We start from the raw sequence: 20,588 nt of genomic DNA, 5'->3' as shown, positions 1-20,588 counted from the left end.
AACAATATCGACGTGAAGCGTTCTAAACTTCCTGATCAATATTTACTTTCCTTCCTGATCAATATTTACTTTCCGATGTATGAAATTTCTGTGTTTATGGTTTTACAGTAACTGCGACAGCTTGGGATTCGAAACCAAAACGCACGGCTTCATATGTAAAATATTGTGTATTTTACTTTTCAGACGAGGTACGAAGATGAGTAGCGTGGAAGAAAGAAGTAAGCATATTTGTGTATTTCTGTGACTTATCAATGCATCGATGAGGGATAAAACTGAAAATTTGTCAGGATGCTAAGCGTATGTATGTATGTATGTGTGTATGTATGTACGTACGTACGTACGTACGTATGTCTGTATGTATGTATGTATGTAACCACCATGTCAGCCAAGTCTGCGCGTCGGGTAATTTTGCGTTAACGATACGTCATTTCTGTAAACATTGGATCACGTGTTATTTTGGGTCAAAGATCCATTTTGTATCAAGAAAGAACGATCGCAATGTAATTAAGAAAAATGATATTCATAAAGTGTACAAAAATATCCGGCATTTCGACTCGAAATGCATATGCAAATGTGATTTCTAAATGTCAACATGAAGTCCAACTCCATGACCTTCTTGAGCCGGTAACCCAGAAAATCCGATTTACAATGTATCTTTTAGAATCATAAAAATAAATACATTATACAAACGATGGAAATGTGTAACTTAAAACAATACGCATTTTAATCCAAGTTTCCATTTTTGCAACAAGTTGTCCCACATATACAAACTTGCCGCTACAATATAAATTCTCAAGAAATTCACCGGCGTATAGTCTGTTTCTAAAGTTTTCAGTACTTTTTCCCCATCAGCAAGACGTTGTTAACACATTGTATCCTATTCATCGTTGTTTCTCGCCCACATAATAGATCATTTTTTAAATATAAAATGTTGAACTTTGCTAACTTTTTTACAAGATCGGTTTTGTCTGCTTAATATATCTTGCCATTTATTGGCGTTACTACGATGAATATTTTAAAACTAGCTATAAACCTGACCTAATTACTCGACTGAAGTGCTGACAGAAGCAGTCCAAAATAATGTATTTCATTTCTATTGCCCCATTAATAATATTACATCATTTCAACGCTGTGCGCAGAATAGGCCGACATATCCCGAGTCAGGAAAACACGGGGGTGGTATCCCGTGTGACCAAAATTAATATTATTTTAAACAAAATATTCTGGTGACAATTGCATCTTTTCACATGGTAAACATTGCTGTATTTTATTTTCGTCAATCGGTCGTATTCGGTATGCGTTTTGCTTCAGTATTGGAGACGGAAACCTTAAGTCCACAGAAATGCCCGACATCATTGTATGTATGTATGTATGTATGTATGTATGTATGTATGTATGTATGTAAAACGTGGAATTATTAATTTATTTTGTTGAAAGATGATGCAAAAATATTTATTTATTCGTCTATAATGGGGTCAGGAGGGGTTAGTGAAACAGTGCGAATAATTTCAGTATTTTCAACTCAGCTTTCTAACAACAAAAGCTTCGAGGACATGTGCATCTGTCCATTCGCCTGTAACGATGTAAATGAGGAATGTTGTATGTTGACTCCCCTCCCTTGCTACCATGGGAGTTGGTCAGAATATGAAGTAAGCTAATTAATATTTTAAATTTTTGACCACATACACGTGCCCCCCTCTGCATGTCTGTCTGTATGTGTGGCTGTCTGTCTGTCTGCCTGTCTCTCTCTCTCTCTCTCTCTCTCTCACACACACACACACGCACACACACACACACACTCTGTATTTGACAGGCCATTGAAGGCGTTGAGCCCTCTCATAACCTCATGATGTTTGTCTTCCGTGCATAATGGATAGTCTTTCTTCTCGGTATACCATACTCTCTTAACTTTTTTTCATGACTTCTCTGAACGAGTGTACCCACAAGTGCAGATATTTGTAACAGACGATGGATGATGCTTTCATTTGACCTAGATTAAGTGTCAGGAGTTAGAGCGGTGAATCTGGACGACATATTGAGAGTGGTTTTGTTGGTCTTGTCGTTTCGTGGCTCACATTTTACAAATGGTACTGTTTTTCATCCACATATTAATAAATTATTAAATCCTCCATTGGAGTTTTTGACGCTCATTCCTGCCCCTTAATCGGAAAAAGCGTTTCCTCCACCAAATTACATTTAGCATGTTTCAGGATTGTGCTTCCCCATAATTCCTTTCTAACATGGAAACTGAAACATAATAAATACACATAGGTTGCACAGATCCTCTAATAATAATAATGATAATAATAATAATAATAATAACAATTATTATTATTATTATTATTATTATTATTATTATTATTATTATCCATTGACAAGATCTTATGGGGTAGTCTGTTTTCCATTGTCCATCATTACAAGTTTGTTATTGCCACTGCCCGTAAATTACTTGAAAGATTGCCATGAAACTTAAAACACATATTCATTCCATGGCCTAGTTTGTCCTAGTTAGAAACAGTATTGCCTGCTTATTCAGTATGACTGCTACAGTGCTCATCTTGAAAAACTCTTTATCGCTACTCCTCCTGAATGGATGGTTATAACTAACATGGTGATTTCACTAACAGACATCTTATGCTGCCAAGATGGTTGTAAGTGAAAATGGTGCTGACCCAACATCCAGTATGGCTGTCATGACAGCCAGCTTGAAAATCTGTTATTGCTACTCATCCTCAAATCATCATGGATCTGTAACTAAACGTCTTCGTATAATATCTAGTTACTGCTACCGGTAAATTACAAAAAATTGATTTTTAATTTGGCTTTCCTGACTGAGACCATTCACAGTTTTTCCTCCACACACATTCGCACAAGATAATCTCATGCTGTACTATAAATTCATAGGCAAACACATGAAAGAAAAATTCTATCTAAATGATTGGTAGTTTTGAACTCAGATATTGAGTTCAGGTCTCCCAAATAATCACAATGCTGTCAAGCCCTTGACTACATTCTCTCACTACAAACCATTTAGCCATTGGACTTAAGATACTGTAAATGAAGTCTGGAGATTAAACCTGATGAACAAGGTACTAATCTATTTTGCCGTCATTTACTTCACCAAAAAACTAATTATCTTCAGCTTTTTACTATCCAAAGGAAAACGAGCTGGCTGAATGTGTCAGTTATTTTTGGACATACTCATGTTTATGATGTACATGTTTTTAATGAAAGTGTTCCTCTGTTAGGTAATCCCTGTTTTTGGACAACCAAGACCATTAACCAAGGCCAATAATCCATGTTAATGGACAAGGGAATGGACAGTCATGTGTGTTGCATGTCATTAATTCCTGTTAATGGACAACCATATGTGTTACATGTCATTATCTCTCTTAATGTACAGCCATGTTTGTTACATGCCATTAATTCCTGTTATTGGACAAGCATGTTTGTTACATGCCATTAATTTCTGTTAATGGACAAGCGTGTGTGTTACATGCCATTAAACTCTCTTAATGGACAACCATGTGTGTTACACACCATTACAGATGGTGTTCATAAGGAACACAATTTTGAAATTTTAAATTGGTCATGCTTTAGTTTGAACTTGTAAATTCCAGTAAATTTTAAACTTCTGACACTTGTTTCAATTTTTATGCTGTCATGGTCCAGGAAGCAGACAATTCAACTTAATTTTAATTCACAATCTGATGTCAAACAAGGGATAAGTACATTTTGGGTTTTGGGTGGGGTTTGTGCTGGTTGATATATGAGTATCAAGTTATGTGCTTCCAGAATTGAACTCATTAGTCAGTGATGCAAATCAAGTACTCTAACCATTCTGTGCAGCCTACAACTCTCATGCCTGAGATGAATTTTTTAAATCTAAACTCTTCATTAATGGAGATGTTATCTTTCCCAACAGAAAATTCTTCGATTGATCCAGATGGAAGCATCGGCTGTTGTGGCTATATTTTGATTGGATTGTCCTTCCTTATCTTGCTTCTATTCTTCCCCTTCTCTCTCATCTGTGCCATAAAGGTAATTATGCATCTTGAAACATCATTTATTGTCTGTCTGTCTGTCTGTCTTTTTGCATTGATTTTTGTCTGTGTCTGAACATCTGCATTTTGACACAAATGTTGCTGCCCAGCAGAAAAAGAAAAGTATATAAATAGTATGTTTATAACATGAAAAACAAGAAGGGTAATGACCAAAATGAAATGACCATAATGAAGATCACTGCTGTAATATTACTGAAAAATTAACACAATTTTTTTAAATATCTGTAATACCCTTCCTGTTGCTATTGCTTAGCTGGTATTTTTCCTAGAGGAAAATACCCAATACAAATGAATACATTGTACCTGGGTAATGAATACATTGTACCTGTGTAATGAATGTACCTGTGTAATAAATACATGTACCTGTGTGGACACTAAAACATCTTCTGTAGAGTACCTTACAGAATTTCAATGTCTATGAAATTATACATGTATTCATTAGATTGTAGTGAAAATTATTTTTGAATCAACAGTGATAAAGTGTACCATTTACTTGAAACTGTGACATACTTCATGTTGTTGTTTTGACATTATATTTAATCCATCTAGGATGTTAATAGTAGTATATGATTTGTAAAAGTGTATTAAGAAATGTTATGTGGATTGACATTATTACAGTGAGGCTAAATATTATTTCTTCGACAAAACAATCAATTTCTTATGTAATTTGCAATGATTCATTTTTTTATTTAAATTTAAATATAGTTCTAAATTTATTTTCATACAGATTGTACAAGAATATGAGAGAGCTGTCATTTTCCGTTTGGGTCGTGTCAAGCAAGGTGGTGCCGTTGGACCAGGTCAGCAAACAGAGGCTGTCTTTCTTCTTATCTGTCTGTTCCAGTATCAGGATTTCATAATGCAAGAGATTCCCTCTCCATTTTATTTTGCCATTTATTACCACCATTCTGTCTGTCCCATTCATTGATGTTTGAATATCAGTTTTGTTTTGTTTAATGATATTTGGTATTTTCTTTGTAACAATTTACATTTCTTTCATATAAACATGACTTGCTTTGTGACATCCTTTATACATTTAAACCACTCAAGAACAAAAAGTCAAACAGAAATTTTGCTCGTGAAACATTTACAGTTTACAGAGTGAATTTATCAAAAAGAAGAAAACAAAATTTTGCTTAATGGAGGTTTCATCCCATAACATGACCTGATTTGTCCATCTGTCTCCATCTGTCATTCTGATTCCTTCTCATTTTTGATCTGAATATTCTGTAGCAATTAATGAAGAAAACATGATTAATTTTCCTGTTTTTTTTCCTTCTGGACAGGTTTGTTTTTCCTTTTCCCCTGTGTGGATACATTCAGAAGTGTCGATTTGAGAACTTTCTCTTATGACATTCCACCGCAAGAGGTATGTGGAACTTGGGAAATGGATGTTAATATATAAATTCTTGTGCACACTACATATCTAACACACTGATGTTATTCCTTTTTAATTATGGAACATATAACATCAATAGTCTTTAGTGAAAAATCTAGATGAGTTTATACTGATTTTCTTTTATAAGCAGGTATGACCGTGTAAATCGTGTAAATAATATGTCTGAGGTTATTCCAGGTCTTTTCTTTTGATATAGTAAATTAACGCTCCACTGGTTGTTGTCCAGAAGAATTGATTGGATGGCTGGTTGTCTCTCATCCATCCATCTGGCTGTCTGTCCATTAGCACACAATGTATATGATTGTAATTCCTCCTAAACTACTTGGAGGATTACCTTGAAATTTTACATAAACATTCTCACCAAGGTCTAACTGGTCCTATCAGAACACTAATATGGCTGCTAAGGGAGCTATTGTACCTTATGAGTTGAAGTGGATTTTTTGCCAGAAATAATATTATGATATCTAGATGATATGAAAGTGGTACTCATCTGACCTGCAATAAGGCCATTTTGTTGTTGTTGTTGTTGTTGTTGTGGGGTTTAATGCCATTTTTCAGCACGATAGGCTATACATGGCGGCCAGTATTAATGGTGGAGGAAGAACCCGGAAAACCCCAGAAAGAACCACCGACCCTCGAGAAGCTACTGGCAAGCTTTCTCACATGCCCACATTGGCTGAATCTTAGACTCGAACCGCCGCAGACAGAGGTGAGATGGCAGTGATCCGTAATGAAGAGCGCTTTAGACCACTCGGCCACTCGGGGCCCCACAAGGCTATTTTGAAAATCTTGCTAAATGGATAGTCAAATATATGTGGAAAGTTTCACCAGAAAACTTATTATAATGTTGATTTTATCGTAAATGAAAATGGTGATGACCTGACATCCAGCATGGCCACCATAGCAGCCATCTTTGAAAATTCTGTTATTGCTACCTATCCGTGATGGATGATCATAATGAAATGGGATTTTCACCAAATATATACTTGTGATCACCAGTTGGACGTTAATAAAAATGATGCCATCTGACATCAGCGGCAGCTATCTTAAAAAATCTTGTTATCACTATTCCTTCTGAAACAATGGTCATATTGATATGGGTCTTTGACCCATAAACAATGGTTATATTAATATGGGTCTTGGACTAAAAAACAATGGTAATATTGACATGTGGCTTTGACCCCCCAAAATGGTCATATTGATATGGGGCTTTGACCAAAAAACAATGGCCACATTGATATGGGGCTTTGACCCATAAACAATGGTTATATTGATATGTGTCTTGGACTCAAAAACAATATTAATATTGATATGGGGCTTTGACTCCAAATTTACGGTCATATTGATGTAGGGCTTTGACCAAAAACAATGGTCATATTGATATGGGGCTTTGACCAAAAACAATGGTCATATTAATATAGGGCTTTGACCAAAAACAATGGTCATATTGATATGGGGCTTTGACCAAAAACAATGGTCATATTGGTATAGGGCTTTGACCAAAAACAATGGTCATATTGATATGGGGCTTTGACCAAAAACAATGGTCATATTGATATAGGGCTTTGACCAAAAACAAAGGTCATATTGATGTGGGGCTTTGACCAAAAACAATGGTCATTTTGATGTGGGGCTTTGACCAAAAACAATGGTCATATTGATATAGGGCTTTGACCAAAAACAATGGTCATATTGATATGGGGCTTTGACCAAAAACAATGGTCATATTGTTATAGGGCTTTGACCAAAACAATGGTCATTTTGATATGGGCCTCTGACCAAAAACAATGGTCATATTGATATGGGGCTTTGACCATAAAACCTCTTACAATATCTGGTTGGTTCAGAATGCCAATGGGGCTGCCAGTATGGCCATATTAAAAATCTAATTACGACTGCTCCTACTGAATCATTGGTCATATTTGCATGCTGTTTTCACCAAACGATCTCTAATAATGTGATTTTGGTCTTAACACATTAACCCCTGGAGGTTTTTGTCATTTTCGCCTGAAAATCGAGTAGGAAACACATTTTGAAAGTTATTTCTGAATAGATCCGAAAACACCAAATTCCAGGTGATCTTTCAATAACATACTGCCTAGTTGTGTTAGAAACATCATTTTTTGTTGGCTATTTGGCTCGTGCATGAGCAGAAGGGTAAAAGTTGGAGTTCTTTTTTTTTCTCTCTTTCTCTTTGCTAAACGGAGCCATTATTTTTGTATCGAGACCACTTTTTATACCAAATGCCCATCTTATCCTACTTTTTGCAAAGTTTCATCTGTCTGTATGCAGTTCATACCGGTTTGCCTTAGATCTGAGACCAAAAAGTCTAAAATCCGGACACAAAATCGGATTCTTACCATGGGCAAATTTTGATACAAAAGGGGACTGCTTATTGACAGTGTTCCAGGTATCAGAATGGTTAATGGATAATTGTATTACAACAAGCTAAAAAACAAAGATGATAAAAAAAGGGGACTGCTTATTGACAGTGTTACAGGTATCAGAATGGTTAATAGATAATTTGTATTACAACAAGCTAAAAAACAAATATGATTAAAAAAGGGGACTGCTTATTACAAATACAGTTTCAGATGCAAACATTTACAGCATTATGAAAGAGAACACCAACTTTTATGACATTAGGGATTATCAAAAGGACCACATGTTTGGTTCACCACAGATTAATAAAATAATAAATACTTGGATAATCAAAGGATAAAGATAATCCAACCAGATCACAATTGTGAGAGTTTGGGGATTAGGATTAAAGTCAAGAATGGGTGCTCATTATGACGGGGATTTTTCAATGAATCCTAAATAAAAATGGTGCCAGTCATACATCACTGTATGCAGGACTGGTGAAGGTGAAAAGAAAGTTTCCAAACGAACACAAAAATGTGTTATGAAGAAATATAAAATGTTACATGTGCAAGTATTGATTATGCAATAACAAGGAATATTACAAAGAAATGAATTTACTGACTTGTTTAGTCATACAATGTATAACATGAAAATAATAATAATAATAATAATAATAATGAGGACTTTGTATAGCGCCTTATCTTTAGAAGCTCTAAGCACTTTACAGCATTAGACAAGACCTGTAAGATAAAAAACATAATGATATGATTGCAAAAACAAACACATGAAATTAGAAAACAAAAATAGACCATGAAGCATTTAATTCCCTGGACAACAAACATTTCTTAGTTGACATCATAATATATCACCTTGCAGACAAAGGAGGACACTATATCCAAAGGGAAACTTAGAGTGTTTTTTTATTTCTCTTCTTTTTTTCAGAGTATCTAGTTTATTGTTTCATGTCATCTGTAGTGGGTTAAATTTAAGCAAACATAGTTTCCATTGGTTTTTCTGTCCTTGCTATAGAAGACAAGCAAAGACCAGACAGTATCTCTAAAACTTGGAACATAGATGTGGACATTTTAACAGTCATCCATACCAATATTTAAAAATTTGTTATCTCCATTTTCTTTCCACATTTAATTGTGTTCATCCAGAGTCTTATGTTTTTGATTATCATCAGGACTTTGTACAGACAGTCCATTGTACAGACAGACAAGTCCATTGTACTGACAGTCCATTGTACAGACAGACCATTGTAAAGACAGACAAGACCATTGTACAGACAATCCATTGTACAGACAGACCATTGTACAGACAGACAAGACCACTGTACAGACAGTCCATTGTAAAGACAGACAGACCATTGTAAAGACAGACAAGACCATTGTACAGACAGACCATACCGTTGTACAGATGGACCATTAGCGACATCAAAAGTTTCAACTGAGTCTGCAGAGTTGATAATTTTGGTTATTAGTGATGTTTACGTTAGTGTTAATTCATTTGCCTAGTACAATATATTCTTCATCTGTTTTTGTTACAAAGTTGGCAGGAATGCAAGGTCATTAGGAGCATTGAGATGTATCTCTACAATTCATACACAGATCATTGCCTTTATTTTAAATGCATGAAATATTAGTTCCTCTGTGGCAACTGTCAGTACTACCACATTACAGTTGAGTGCAATTATTTATGTTGTATAGAAATTAAAATAAATAATTTGTCTGAGCTTGCATTGTTAAAATACATATAATTGATTGGAGTAAACATTTATTGTGATGGTTCTACCAGTGTATATGTGCAAGAATTGCTTCCATGTACCCCTGCAGTTAACGTTGGTGATTTAGAAAATTTACAAACGATCTTGTTTTTGTTTTGTATACCTTTACAAGAGATGATAATACTTTAGAAACATGCAGGTGTGCTAACACTTAAAATATATATACTTTCTTGCATGAAAATGAAATTACATTACTCTTTTTTCCTTTTCCTCATCATTTTTATTCACCTCTCTGTCTTATAAATACACCACTAACATGATGACTAAAGCAACATTAAAATGGCAACTGCTACTACTAATACTACTACTACATTGCTGTTACTGCCCCACTACTTTGCACGTTTTGACCAAAAGATATCTACTGTGTTAAGGTCAAAGAATACAGCAAACCCATCTCAATAACAAATTATAACTGCTTTCTCATTCTTCATGGAATTTCAGATCCTTACAAAAGACTCCGTAACGGTTGCTGTTGATGCTGTCATTTACGCCCGAGTGTTTGATGCCACAATGTCCATAATTAATGTTGAGAATGCTCACCAATCTACCAAGCTGTTGGCAGCCACCACTTTACGTAACATCCTGGGTACCAAACTGCTGAGTGAGCTCCTGACTGACAGAGAGAGCATCAGCCATAATATGCAGGTATGTATGAAATTCAGGACTGTGTTCTAACAACAATCTGATCTTGAACATATTTCACTTTAATCTCAGATCAGTCATTGTTTCCACCTCGGTCATTGGTCATTCATCAGTCATTGTGGCCACCTCAGTCATTGGTCATTCATAAGTCATTGTGCCAGGCCACCTCAGTCATTGGTCATTCATCAGTCATTGTGGCCACCTTGGTCATTGGTTATTCATCAGTCATTGTGGCCACCTCGGTCATTGGTCATTCATCAGTCATTGTGGCCATCTCAGTCATTGGTCATTCATCAGTCATTGTGGCCACCTTGGTCATTGGTCATTCATCAGACCAAAATATAGTAGATGTTAGCAAGAGCACAGATTTCTTAAGTTAATGCAGAGGGGTTCATTTGCAGATTCTATGTTAATGGTGTTTTAATTCAGGTTTTTCTTCTGATTTACTACTAATGTGTACATCTATAGAGAATACAAAATTCACAAGGCAAAACAGAAAAAAATAAAAAGAGAGCCAAGAAGATAAATTTCATCAATTACAAATTCCTAACTTAAAATCTATTTCTACATTCAGCAAAGAAATTAACATTCCATGCAACAAGAATACATTTCTTTCACCAGCAAAGAAAGCAGATGTGCCTCAGTGGAAAACATTTCCATAATGTTATTCAATAATATATAGTGTTTTAGCATAATTCAATCACTCAGGGAAGAATTAATGCTTGTACACTATCCTCAAATAAGTACATCATACTAAAAGTGTGTTTAGATCATTCATAGGTGTGGTTAATTCTGAAGATAGAAACCATGACAGTTTTATGAAATCAAGTTATGGGGCACTTAGTGCAGACTCTATTAAGGCCCTGAGCTTTATCATGGACAGTGAAATCATTCTTAGCTGAAATTCGCACAACTGAAAACCAACATTCATGTGTGTGTATGTGAGAGGGAGATTACAGGACATGCAGATGTGCAGTTTTAAGTTTATTTTTCAACCAGTGTAGTGTATCGTTATCTCACAAAAATCAAAATATTGTTAGAAATAGTATAAGATAATAGAAAATCAGTATTTGAATATTAGCCACTTTGTGTCCATCAGGCAAGGTCATTGATCGAAGAATTATTAAAGTGTTACTACAGCAATGATCTATATAAACCAACCATTTTCTTTGAACATGTTTGGAAATATTGCCAACTGATTTATGTATAATACAATTTGTGCTTTCTCTCTCTCTCTCGCTCTGTCTCTGAAACAATATATATCAAAGGCATAGTTTTGAAATGTATCAAGTTAATATTTTTATTTAAATAAAAACTCTACAGATGTAAATAACATGGGACTGAATTACTGTTTATAAGACATGAGTGTGTGCTCAGAAGATTTTGAACATGTACAAGGTCAAAGAATGATAAATTAATGAATTAAAAATTTATACCATGTTAATTATCATAAGATCATGTACATGCATTTGGTCTCTCTCTCTCTGTCTCTGTATCAGAAGGTTAGCCTGAAATTAACATGGTTTTGATAACCTTTGACCCTTTTATTTCACAAAATCAATCTTTATCTCTGACAGACAATACCAGATGTCTGATTTATTGATTCAGTTCTTTGGACTAGGAAACGTTGGTGGAAGGTCTTAAAAGAAATACACAGGTCTTCACCTATATACACTTAATGCACTTTCATGTATGTTTTTTTTTCATTATTCAGTATGCTAATTGAAGACAATCTAGTTGGCCAGTATTTTTCATTTAGATCAATGGGCCTATGAAAATTCTCTAACTTTAAAATGGTTGATTCAGAAGTGGAGAATGTTTTTACCTTACAAGGTTTTAAATGCCAGGAAAGAACATCAGCTAAAAACCAGAACAAAAAACAACAAAAAGATCCAAGCAAAATAGAAATGAAAAAAAATAGTAAAAGAAAAACAGCAGAGATAATCAAAGACAGTTTTGCTCCATCTGTAGAAACCTGTCTAGAGCAAACAAGCATGCAAGGAAGCGTGTGAATGCCATTGTTGTCTTCACTAATGTAATATCAGGTGTATAGAAATTGGCATCGAAAATGGTACACATGTGCCAACATGTTTATGAGGAGTACAGAGAAGATAGATAGGAATACACTGGCACCTGAAGCAGTTTTTTGGGAGCCTTGCTAAACATTCTCATCCCACCATCAAATTCAAGATGGAGTGATCACTCAAGTCCAGAATGTTCCTAAGCTCTTTATTTATATTAAGTGATAGACACACAGAAACCTACATTGCAAACTGATGGATTCCCATCAGCATCTTTCACATATCAGACATAACCATAAACATGAAAGCAAAAGCCTCTTATCATCCTAGATGTGTAAAAGAAGATGATACAAGAATAGAACTATGGATCCTGCTTTAGAAAAGCTGAGGCTACTGACCATGCCAATCAAATCAGATATGAAGCTTGGATAGTAACTGCCAAAATCATATTTCTTTTGTAACAGCGTACTGTCTAGATGTCACAGATGTAACATAAATTCTGGAGACACGGACACATTACCCACTTAACTGCCTGTTGAAAGTTGTTATTCAAAGATCCACCTATTGTTGCTTACTAAGAACTAAAAGTCTTAAAAGACATCTTGTGCATATCAAGATGAAAGCAAAGAATCAGGGGTGTACAGTTGTAAAGGCTGGTATTGTCTAATCAGCAGACAAAATCTCTTGTACCTTCACATAATCATCTCATTGCCAACATAATTGTAATGTAAATGATCATATTATGGCCTTATGCAATCTTCTTAAGATATTCTTGAAAGGTCTGTTCTTAATTAATTCAACACTCCTGGGTAGATTTCACACATGCAGTAACTTTGATATTGTTTTAAAATTGTGATGTCCCTAGCAGAGAATAGTGACTCATTTGTTTTACTTGTTTTGTCTTATGAGACACTCAGTGTATGAGGAATACAAGAAATGATAACTGATTATGAAAAGTCCATCTATATTACTTATTTACTTCTGTAACAGTCAGAGAAGAAAACTTCCATCTGATCTGATTTTCAAGCTACAACTAATACTACTATTATTATTGTAGGAAGTGTTAGACCATGCTACTGATCCTTGGGGTGTAAAGGTCGAGAGAGTTGAAATGTAAGTACTATTTGGCCTTACTGCCTATAACTTATTTTCCATGGTGGGACAAATCTTTATTTTCCATAGTGGGTCAGGTCTTTATTTTCCATAGTGGGAGAAGTCCTTATTTTCCATAGTGTGACGAGTCCTTATTTTCCATAGTGAGACAAGTCTTTATTTTCCATAGTGGGACAAACCGTTATTTTCCATAGTGGGACAAATCTTTGTTTTCCATAGTGGGACAAGTCCTTATTTTCCACCATGTGACAAGTCATTAATTTCCATTGTGCGAATAATCGTTTCTTCAGTTTTAGTCAGATTGATTCAGAAGTGACCATATCTTATTGTAGAAGCTATGAAGGTAACCTAAAAACTAAATTACACCACCCAATACAGAGAAGATGAATTGAGAAAGGTAAAATAAATCTTTTTGATATACACTAGATGTTGTTTTTCCTTTGCCCAATAATTGCAGGACAGACGTTTGTACAAGCAATTATGTATGTACCATATTATTTACTCTTAATATATCCCTTTTGGGTCATAGCTTAAATTATGGATCCAAGTAGATAGCTTTATTTTAACTTTAGTCTAAAGCATTGTTATGGATACATGCTTTTGAAACTTGTTTTTCATTACGAGTCCATTTTCTGCTATTATAGGAAAGATGTCCGTCTCCCGATTCAAATGCAGAGAGCCATGGCAGCTGAGGCAGAGGCAGGACGTGAAGCACGTGCTAAGGTACATGAGTGTATTGCCAGTATTTCAGTGATAATTGATTACATGTCTGCTAAGGTACATGAGTGTATTGCCAGTATTTCAGTGATAATTGATTACATGTCTGCTAAGGTACATGAGTGTATTGCCAGTATTTCAGTGATAATTGATTACATGTCTGCTAAGGTACATAAGTGTATTACCAGTATTTCAGTGATAATTGATTACATGTCTGCTAAGGTACATGAGTGTATTGCCAGTATTTCAGTGATAATTGATTACATGTCTGCTAAGGTACATGAGTGTATTGCCAGTATTTCAGTGATAATTGATTACATGTCTGCTAAGGTACATGAGTGTATTGCCAGTATTTCAGTGATAATTGATTACATGTCTGCTAAGGTACATAAGTGTATTGCCAGTATTTCAGTGATAATTGATTACATGTCTGCTAAGGTACATGAGTGTATTGCCAGTATTTCAGTGATAATTGATTACATGTCTGCTAAGGTACATAAGTGTATTGCCAGTATTTCAGTGATAATTGATTACATGTCTGCTAAGGTACATAAGTGTATTGCCAGTATTTCAGTGATAATTGATTACATGTCTGCTAAGGTACATGAGTGTATTGCCAGTATTTCAGTGATAATTGATTACATGTCTGCTAAGGTACATAAGTGTATTGCCAGTATTTCAGTGATAATTGATTACATGTCTGCTAAGGTACATAAGTGTATTGCCAGTATTTCAGTGATAATTGATTACATGTCTGCTAAGGTACATGAGTGTATTGCCAGTATTTCAGTGATAATTGATTACATGTCTGCTAAGGTACATAAGTGTATTGCCAGTATTTCAGTGATAATTGATTACATGTCTGCTAAGGTACATGAGTGTATTGCCAGTATTTCAGTGATAATTGATTACATGTCTGCTAAGGTACATGAGTGTATTGCCAGTATTTCAGTGATAATTGATTACATGTCTGCTAAGGTACATGAGTGTATTGCCAGTATTTCAGTGATAATTGATTACATGTCTGCTAAGGTACATGAGTGTATTGCCAGTATTTCAGTGATAATTGATTACATGTCTGCTAAGGTACATGAGTGTATTGCCAGTATTTCAGTGATAATTGATTACATGTCTGCTAAGGTACATGAGTGTATTGCCAGTATTTCAGTGATAATTGATTACATGTCTGCTAAGGTACATGAGTGTATTGCCAGTATTTCAGTGATAATTGATTACATGTCTGCTAAGGTACATAAGTGTATTGCCAGTATTTCAGTGATAATTGATTACATGTCTGCTAAGGTACATGAGTGTATTGCCAGTATTTCAGTGATAATTGATTACATGTCTGCTAAGGTACATGAGTGTATTGCCAGTATTTCAGTGATAATTGATTACATGTCTGCTAAGGTATATGAGTGTATTGCCAGTATTTCAGTGATAATTGATTACATGTCTGAAAAGGTGGAAGTCCTGTCATTAAACGTTTTTTTAAGTTCAGAAAAAACAGCAGCAAATAGAGCTATACAATAATGATAATAATAATAATAATAATAGTAATAATAACGATGATGATACTACTGATACATCAAACCATGAAGATATGATAAGTACAATGATGATGACAGCAGTGGTGATAACTTGGATGATTATGAGAATGTAGATTCAATTTAAATTGCACCAACCATAATGACAAGATTCATATATTTGATAACACTAATGACAATGACAGTGAGGGCAATGAAGATGATAACATTCATCAAATCCAATTTCAGGTTATTGCTGCTGAGGGAGAGATGAAAGCTTCACGTGCACTGAAGGAGGCTGCTGATGTTATTTCAGAGTCCCCATCTGCTCTGCAGCTCCGTTACCTTCAGACACTTCACTCTATCTCAGCGGAGAAAAACTCTACAATCATCTTCCCATTTCCAGTGGATATTATGTCTGCTTTTGCCAAGAAATGAACATCAAAGATCATGATATATATTCAAGTGGCATAAAATGGAAAAGTAAAAACGAAGAGGCATACATTTTATTATACCATGTGTTTTAAGGAAGATTGCCTAACAAATGAACGATATTTAATTTGTGACGGTCTGCAACCAGAGGTTTTATATGAATTATTAAGCTATTTTATTGTTAGGATAAACAATCCTATATGCAAATTCGTTTTACAATTCTTCTGGAAGCATGCTTATGGTTTTTTTTCTCTACATTCTTCATCATTCAGGTATCACAAATATTTTACAGTTTTATAGCGTTTTATTTATGCAAAGCTTCAATATGAAAAGGAGACAGAGTGTGGGGTGGGGGTGGAGTGTTATATTTCTTTATTTTCATATAACATTCTTTCTATAATTGGAAGCATATAATAACAGTCCGAGTCAAATTGTCATCTGTTGAAAGAATATTACTCACTTAAAGATAACGTCCTTGCTGTTAGTCATGACCTTTATGTTATTGTAGCATCATTTAGTGTTTCATTTTTAGTGAGCAAGGTGGGTTAGCTACAGTGGTGTGTCCGTGGACAAGACACTTTACTTCAGTTGCCTCGGTACTAAATAACCTACTTGTGTTGCTGTGCTGTAAAGCACCGACCCAAACCAAATCAAAGAGGAAAATGACTTTACTTATTTGTGTATGAAATACATTTATGATGCTTGCCTTTCTTTGCCATATTTCTGATTGAAACTTGGAGAAATCATCGTTGATTTTTAGTAAAGGCAAAGTTTTATATTACATTGTTTTAGTACTTTATAGTTAGATCATTTACAAATAAAATTCCAGAATGTATGCTTCATTATTGACTTTTATAAAGGTTATTTCCATTTTTTTTTCAACCATGCTGCTCATATGCATGCTTACTTTTATTCATTTATACATAATACATCTATGTACATGTCTTTGTATGCCCTGCATTCATCGTATTTATATAATAGCTTCATCTGTAACATTTAGTACAAGTTTAAATTGAGTATGTACATCCCCAGCACCAAAACTGGATTTGTCTTTGTAGGAGATTAGATTGTCTTGTAATGATGTTAATCAGATAATATTGTTTAGTCTTTGTGCTAGTAAATGTTGAATTAAGCTTGTTTGCTTCAGTCCTTTAATATATGTCTTTGATTTAATACAACAAAATGTATTTTATCCAGGTCATTAATCTCCTTCAAGAATTATTTTAATAACATACTTTGCATGTGTAATACTTAGTACACATATTTGAATAATAAATAATTTCAAATTTAAAACTTCCATGCAGGGAAATCAGTTTCCATGATTAAATAATTTCAAATTCCATGTATCATAAAACATACAGGAAACAATAAGAGCTTGTAAAACAGATATTTTGATGTTTGTAAGGACTGGTTATTCTCCCAATATTTTCACATCATGATATAGGTCTTGCTATAATAACATAGTCTTGGCTGAAATTTTGATGGGAGGAATGAGGATGGAGAATTTTGTGTATCAGGAAAAGAACAAGAAAAAGGCTCTCACCTTCTCTAGCAGGTGGGGTAAAACATTTCAGTCCAATTCAAAGACAGCATTGCTGACCTTGGCTATAGCGATAAAAGTGTGATAAATTATTGGCATTTTGGCACAGTGACATCACACTTGTTTGGCTCACGGGAATTTAATCAAAACTCCTAAATCAGCCTTCTGTAAAGTATTGTGTAAAGAAAAATGTTTGTACTGTGACGGCTTAAATGTTCCATCAGTCATACTGTATCATGAAAAAGTACAGTATTTAATGTAATATGCACTCGATGTTAATCCGTGACAAAAATATATAGAGTAGCAGGATAATCTGTACATGCCAATATTTTGCACCTTCATGCTTTCATCTTTTATCATTAATTGACTATTGTTTAAGGCTTTCATAATGACAATTTCAGTTTGTTTTTTGGGGGTGTGGGAAAAACTCGCAATGTAACGAAAATTGTAAAAACTTATGATCAGGAATGATGTGACTATTAAAGACTAATATTCTACACAGACAGTAAAGACTATTTTGGCACCTAGGGTTAAGCTGCTGTCAAATAATAGTGTAACAAAAATAAAGCGTGAGGAGTGTAAAACTCCACAACACAATAGGTGTGTTATCTCGAGTTGTATTTGAATATGGAGGAGAGTAAAACTCCACAACACAATAGGTGTGTTATCTTGAGTCATATTTGGATATGGAGGAGAGTAAAACTCCACAACACATTAGGTGTGCTATCTTGAGTCGTATTTGAATATGGAGGAGAGTAAAACTCCACAACACAATAGGTGTGTTATCTTGAGTCGTATTTGGATATGGAGGAGAGTAAAACTCCACGACACAATAGGTGTGTTATCTTGAGTCGTATTTGGATATGGAGGAGAGTAAAACTCCACGACACAATAGGTGTGCTATCTTGAGTCATATTTGGATATGGAGGAGAGTAAAACTCCACAACACAATAGGTGTGTTATCTCAAGTCGTATTTGAATATGGTAATAATATATTTTGAAATTTTCTGAATAAAACAAAGCTTGTAGGCAGCTGCTGCATATGTCTGAGAAACAAAACAACACCTGATTAACATTGACTCAAGAGTGAACTTAGCAAACAGAAATTTACATATATATTTTGAAATACCTAGCTTTTCAAGGTATTTTAGGTGATATTTCCATGTAAACAAGAACAAATATAATGCTTGTTCACCTGGTGAACTCGCACCTTTTTAAAAGAAAAACGTGTTATAATTATAATGATTCACTGATTAAGACATTATTGATAATGAAGGTTATGAATTTAAGGATCAGACAGTGGTTACATAAAACTGGGATTTGGTTATTGCATTTCAATAGAAACATCAGATATCCTGTGCAAGATAGGTTGTGTTTAGTTTCTTGCTAATGTCGACATTGATGGGATAATTGGAAAACTTTTAAAGAAAAGTCTCAATCTGGTAGTATTACATGTCTGTTTTATAGAAACCTTGTAGATTTACCTTGCACAAAAATGTATGAGAGCATCAAGTTATTTTGATATTTAGCATAGTATAAATCTTGTATCAGATGCATTTTTTTATACATAATTGAGGAGAGCTCCTTCAACTCTCTCTCTGCATCTATCTATCTATCTATCGTGATACACTCACACTCGCAAACAAATGAAAATTAAATAATCTAACTACTGAGCTCTGGCTTAACTATCTTTTTATCAAGGATGGTTAAAGCTATTTGTATATCATTGAATGTGATATGTAAATCAACATGATGTATAAAACATTGCAGGATATCATTATTATTTTTGTAATAAAATATAACATCATATATCTTTGTTCTTTATTTTATTAATTGTGTAGCACAACTAGCATTGACTACACTTTTATATATTAGAAACATATGCATATACACATAATATCTTATTACATCAGAAACATATACAAAGCTGTCGGACATTTCTGCGCACCTAAGGTTTCCATCTCCATTATTGAAGCAAATCGCTTACCGAATTTGACCAATTGATGAAATTAAAGTACTGCAATGCTTGCCATTTGAAAAGAGACAATTGTCACCAGAATATTCTGTTCAAAATAATATTAATTTTGGACACATGGGATACCACCCCCGTGTTTTCATGACTCACAAAATGTCGGCCTATTATGCACACAGCTTTGAAAAGATGTAATGTTTATCCATTGGGCTGTATAAATGAAATATATTACTTTGGACTATTTCTGTCAGCAGTTCAGTCGAGTAATTAGGTCAAGTTTATAGCTAGTTTTACAAAATTTGACGTAACAATGCAAGTAAATGGCACGAGTAATTAAGCAAACTAAACTGATCTTGTAAAAAAAATTAGTAAAGTTCAACATTTTATAAAAAAATAAGCTATTATGTGGAAGAGAAACAAGCTATTATGTGGAAGAGAAACAACAGGGAATAGGGTGTAATATGTTTAAAACATCTTGTTTATGGGGAAGAATTACTAAAGAATTTAGAAACAGACCATTGACCGGGGAATTTCTTAAGAATGCCATTCTTGCGGAAAGTTGACATGTTGGGTAGCAGACAACATTGTATGTGTGGGACAACTTCTTGCAAAATTGGAAACTTGGATTAAGATGCAAAATTTTTTAAGGTATACTTTTCCACTTTTTGTATAATGTATTTATTTGTATGATTCTAAAAGATACATAGTAAATAGGATTTTCTGGGTTACAGGTTTAAGAAGGTCATGGAGTGGGTCTTCATGTTGACATTTAGAAATCATATTTTCATGTCTTTTGAGTCAAAATGTGGGACATTTTTCTACACTTTATAAATATCACTTTTCTTAATTAAAGTACGATCATTCTTTCTTGATACAAAATCGATATTTGACCCAGAATAGCATGTGATCCAATGTTTACAGAAAAGACATATCGTTGCACAGAATTACCCAACGTGCAGAATTGGCCGACATGGTGGTATGCATATACACATTATATCTTATTTCAAACATT

General features: G+C 34.4%; 1 protein-coding gene across 4 annotated transcripts in view; it reads left to right on the top strand.

Annotated features, from left to right (window-relative positions):
- Window positions 1-19,413, top strand: part of LOC149780398 (mechanosensory protein 2-like) — a 39,029-nt gene extending 19,616 nt beyond the window's left edge. For all 4 annotated transcript variants that reach the window (XM_089937324.1, XM_089937322.1, XM_089937323.1 and 1 more), the window contains 8 exons: window positions 184-218; window positions 3,926-4,041; window positions 4,792-4,864; window positions 5,351-5,433; window positions 10,055-10,258; window positions 13,334-13,389; window positions 14,034-14,112; window positions 15,882-19,413. In XM_089937324.1, the coding sequence (XP_089793450.1) occupies window positions 197-218; window positions 3,926-4,041; window positions 4,792-4,864; window positions 5,351-5,433; window positions 10,055-10,258; window positions 13,334-13,389; window positions 14,034-14,112; window positions 15,882-16,070 (822 nt within the window). In that variant the 5' untranslated portion in view covers window positions 184-196 and the 3' untranslated portion in view covers window positions 16,071-19,413. The remainder of the gene's footprint in view (window positions 1-183; window positions 219-3,925; window positions 4,042-4,791; window positions 4,865-5,350; window positions 5,434-10,054; window positions 10,259-13,333; window positions 13,390-14,033; window positions 14,113-15,881) is intronic.
- The last annotated feature ends 1,175 nt before the right edge of the window (window positions 19,414-20,588 follow it).

Source organism: Sinohyriopsis cumingii, chromosome 16 (genome assembly GCF_028554795.1).
Source record: "Sinohyriopsis cumingii isolate HCF-2022 chromosome 16, ASM2855479v2, whole genome shotgun sequence".
Lineage (NCBI taxonomy): Eukaryota > Metazoa > Mollusca > Bivalvia > Unionida > Unionidae > Sinohyriopsis > Sinohyriopsis cumingii.
Note: the sequence above shows the minus strand (reverse complement) of the source record. Positions and strands in the feature narration are given on the sequence as shown.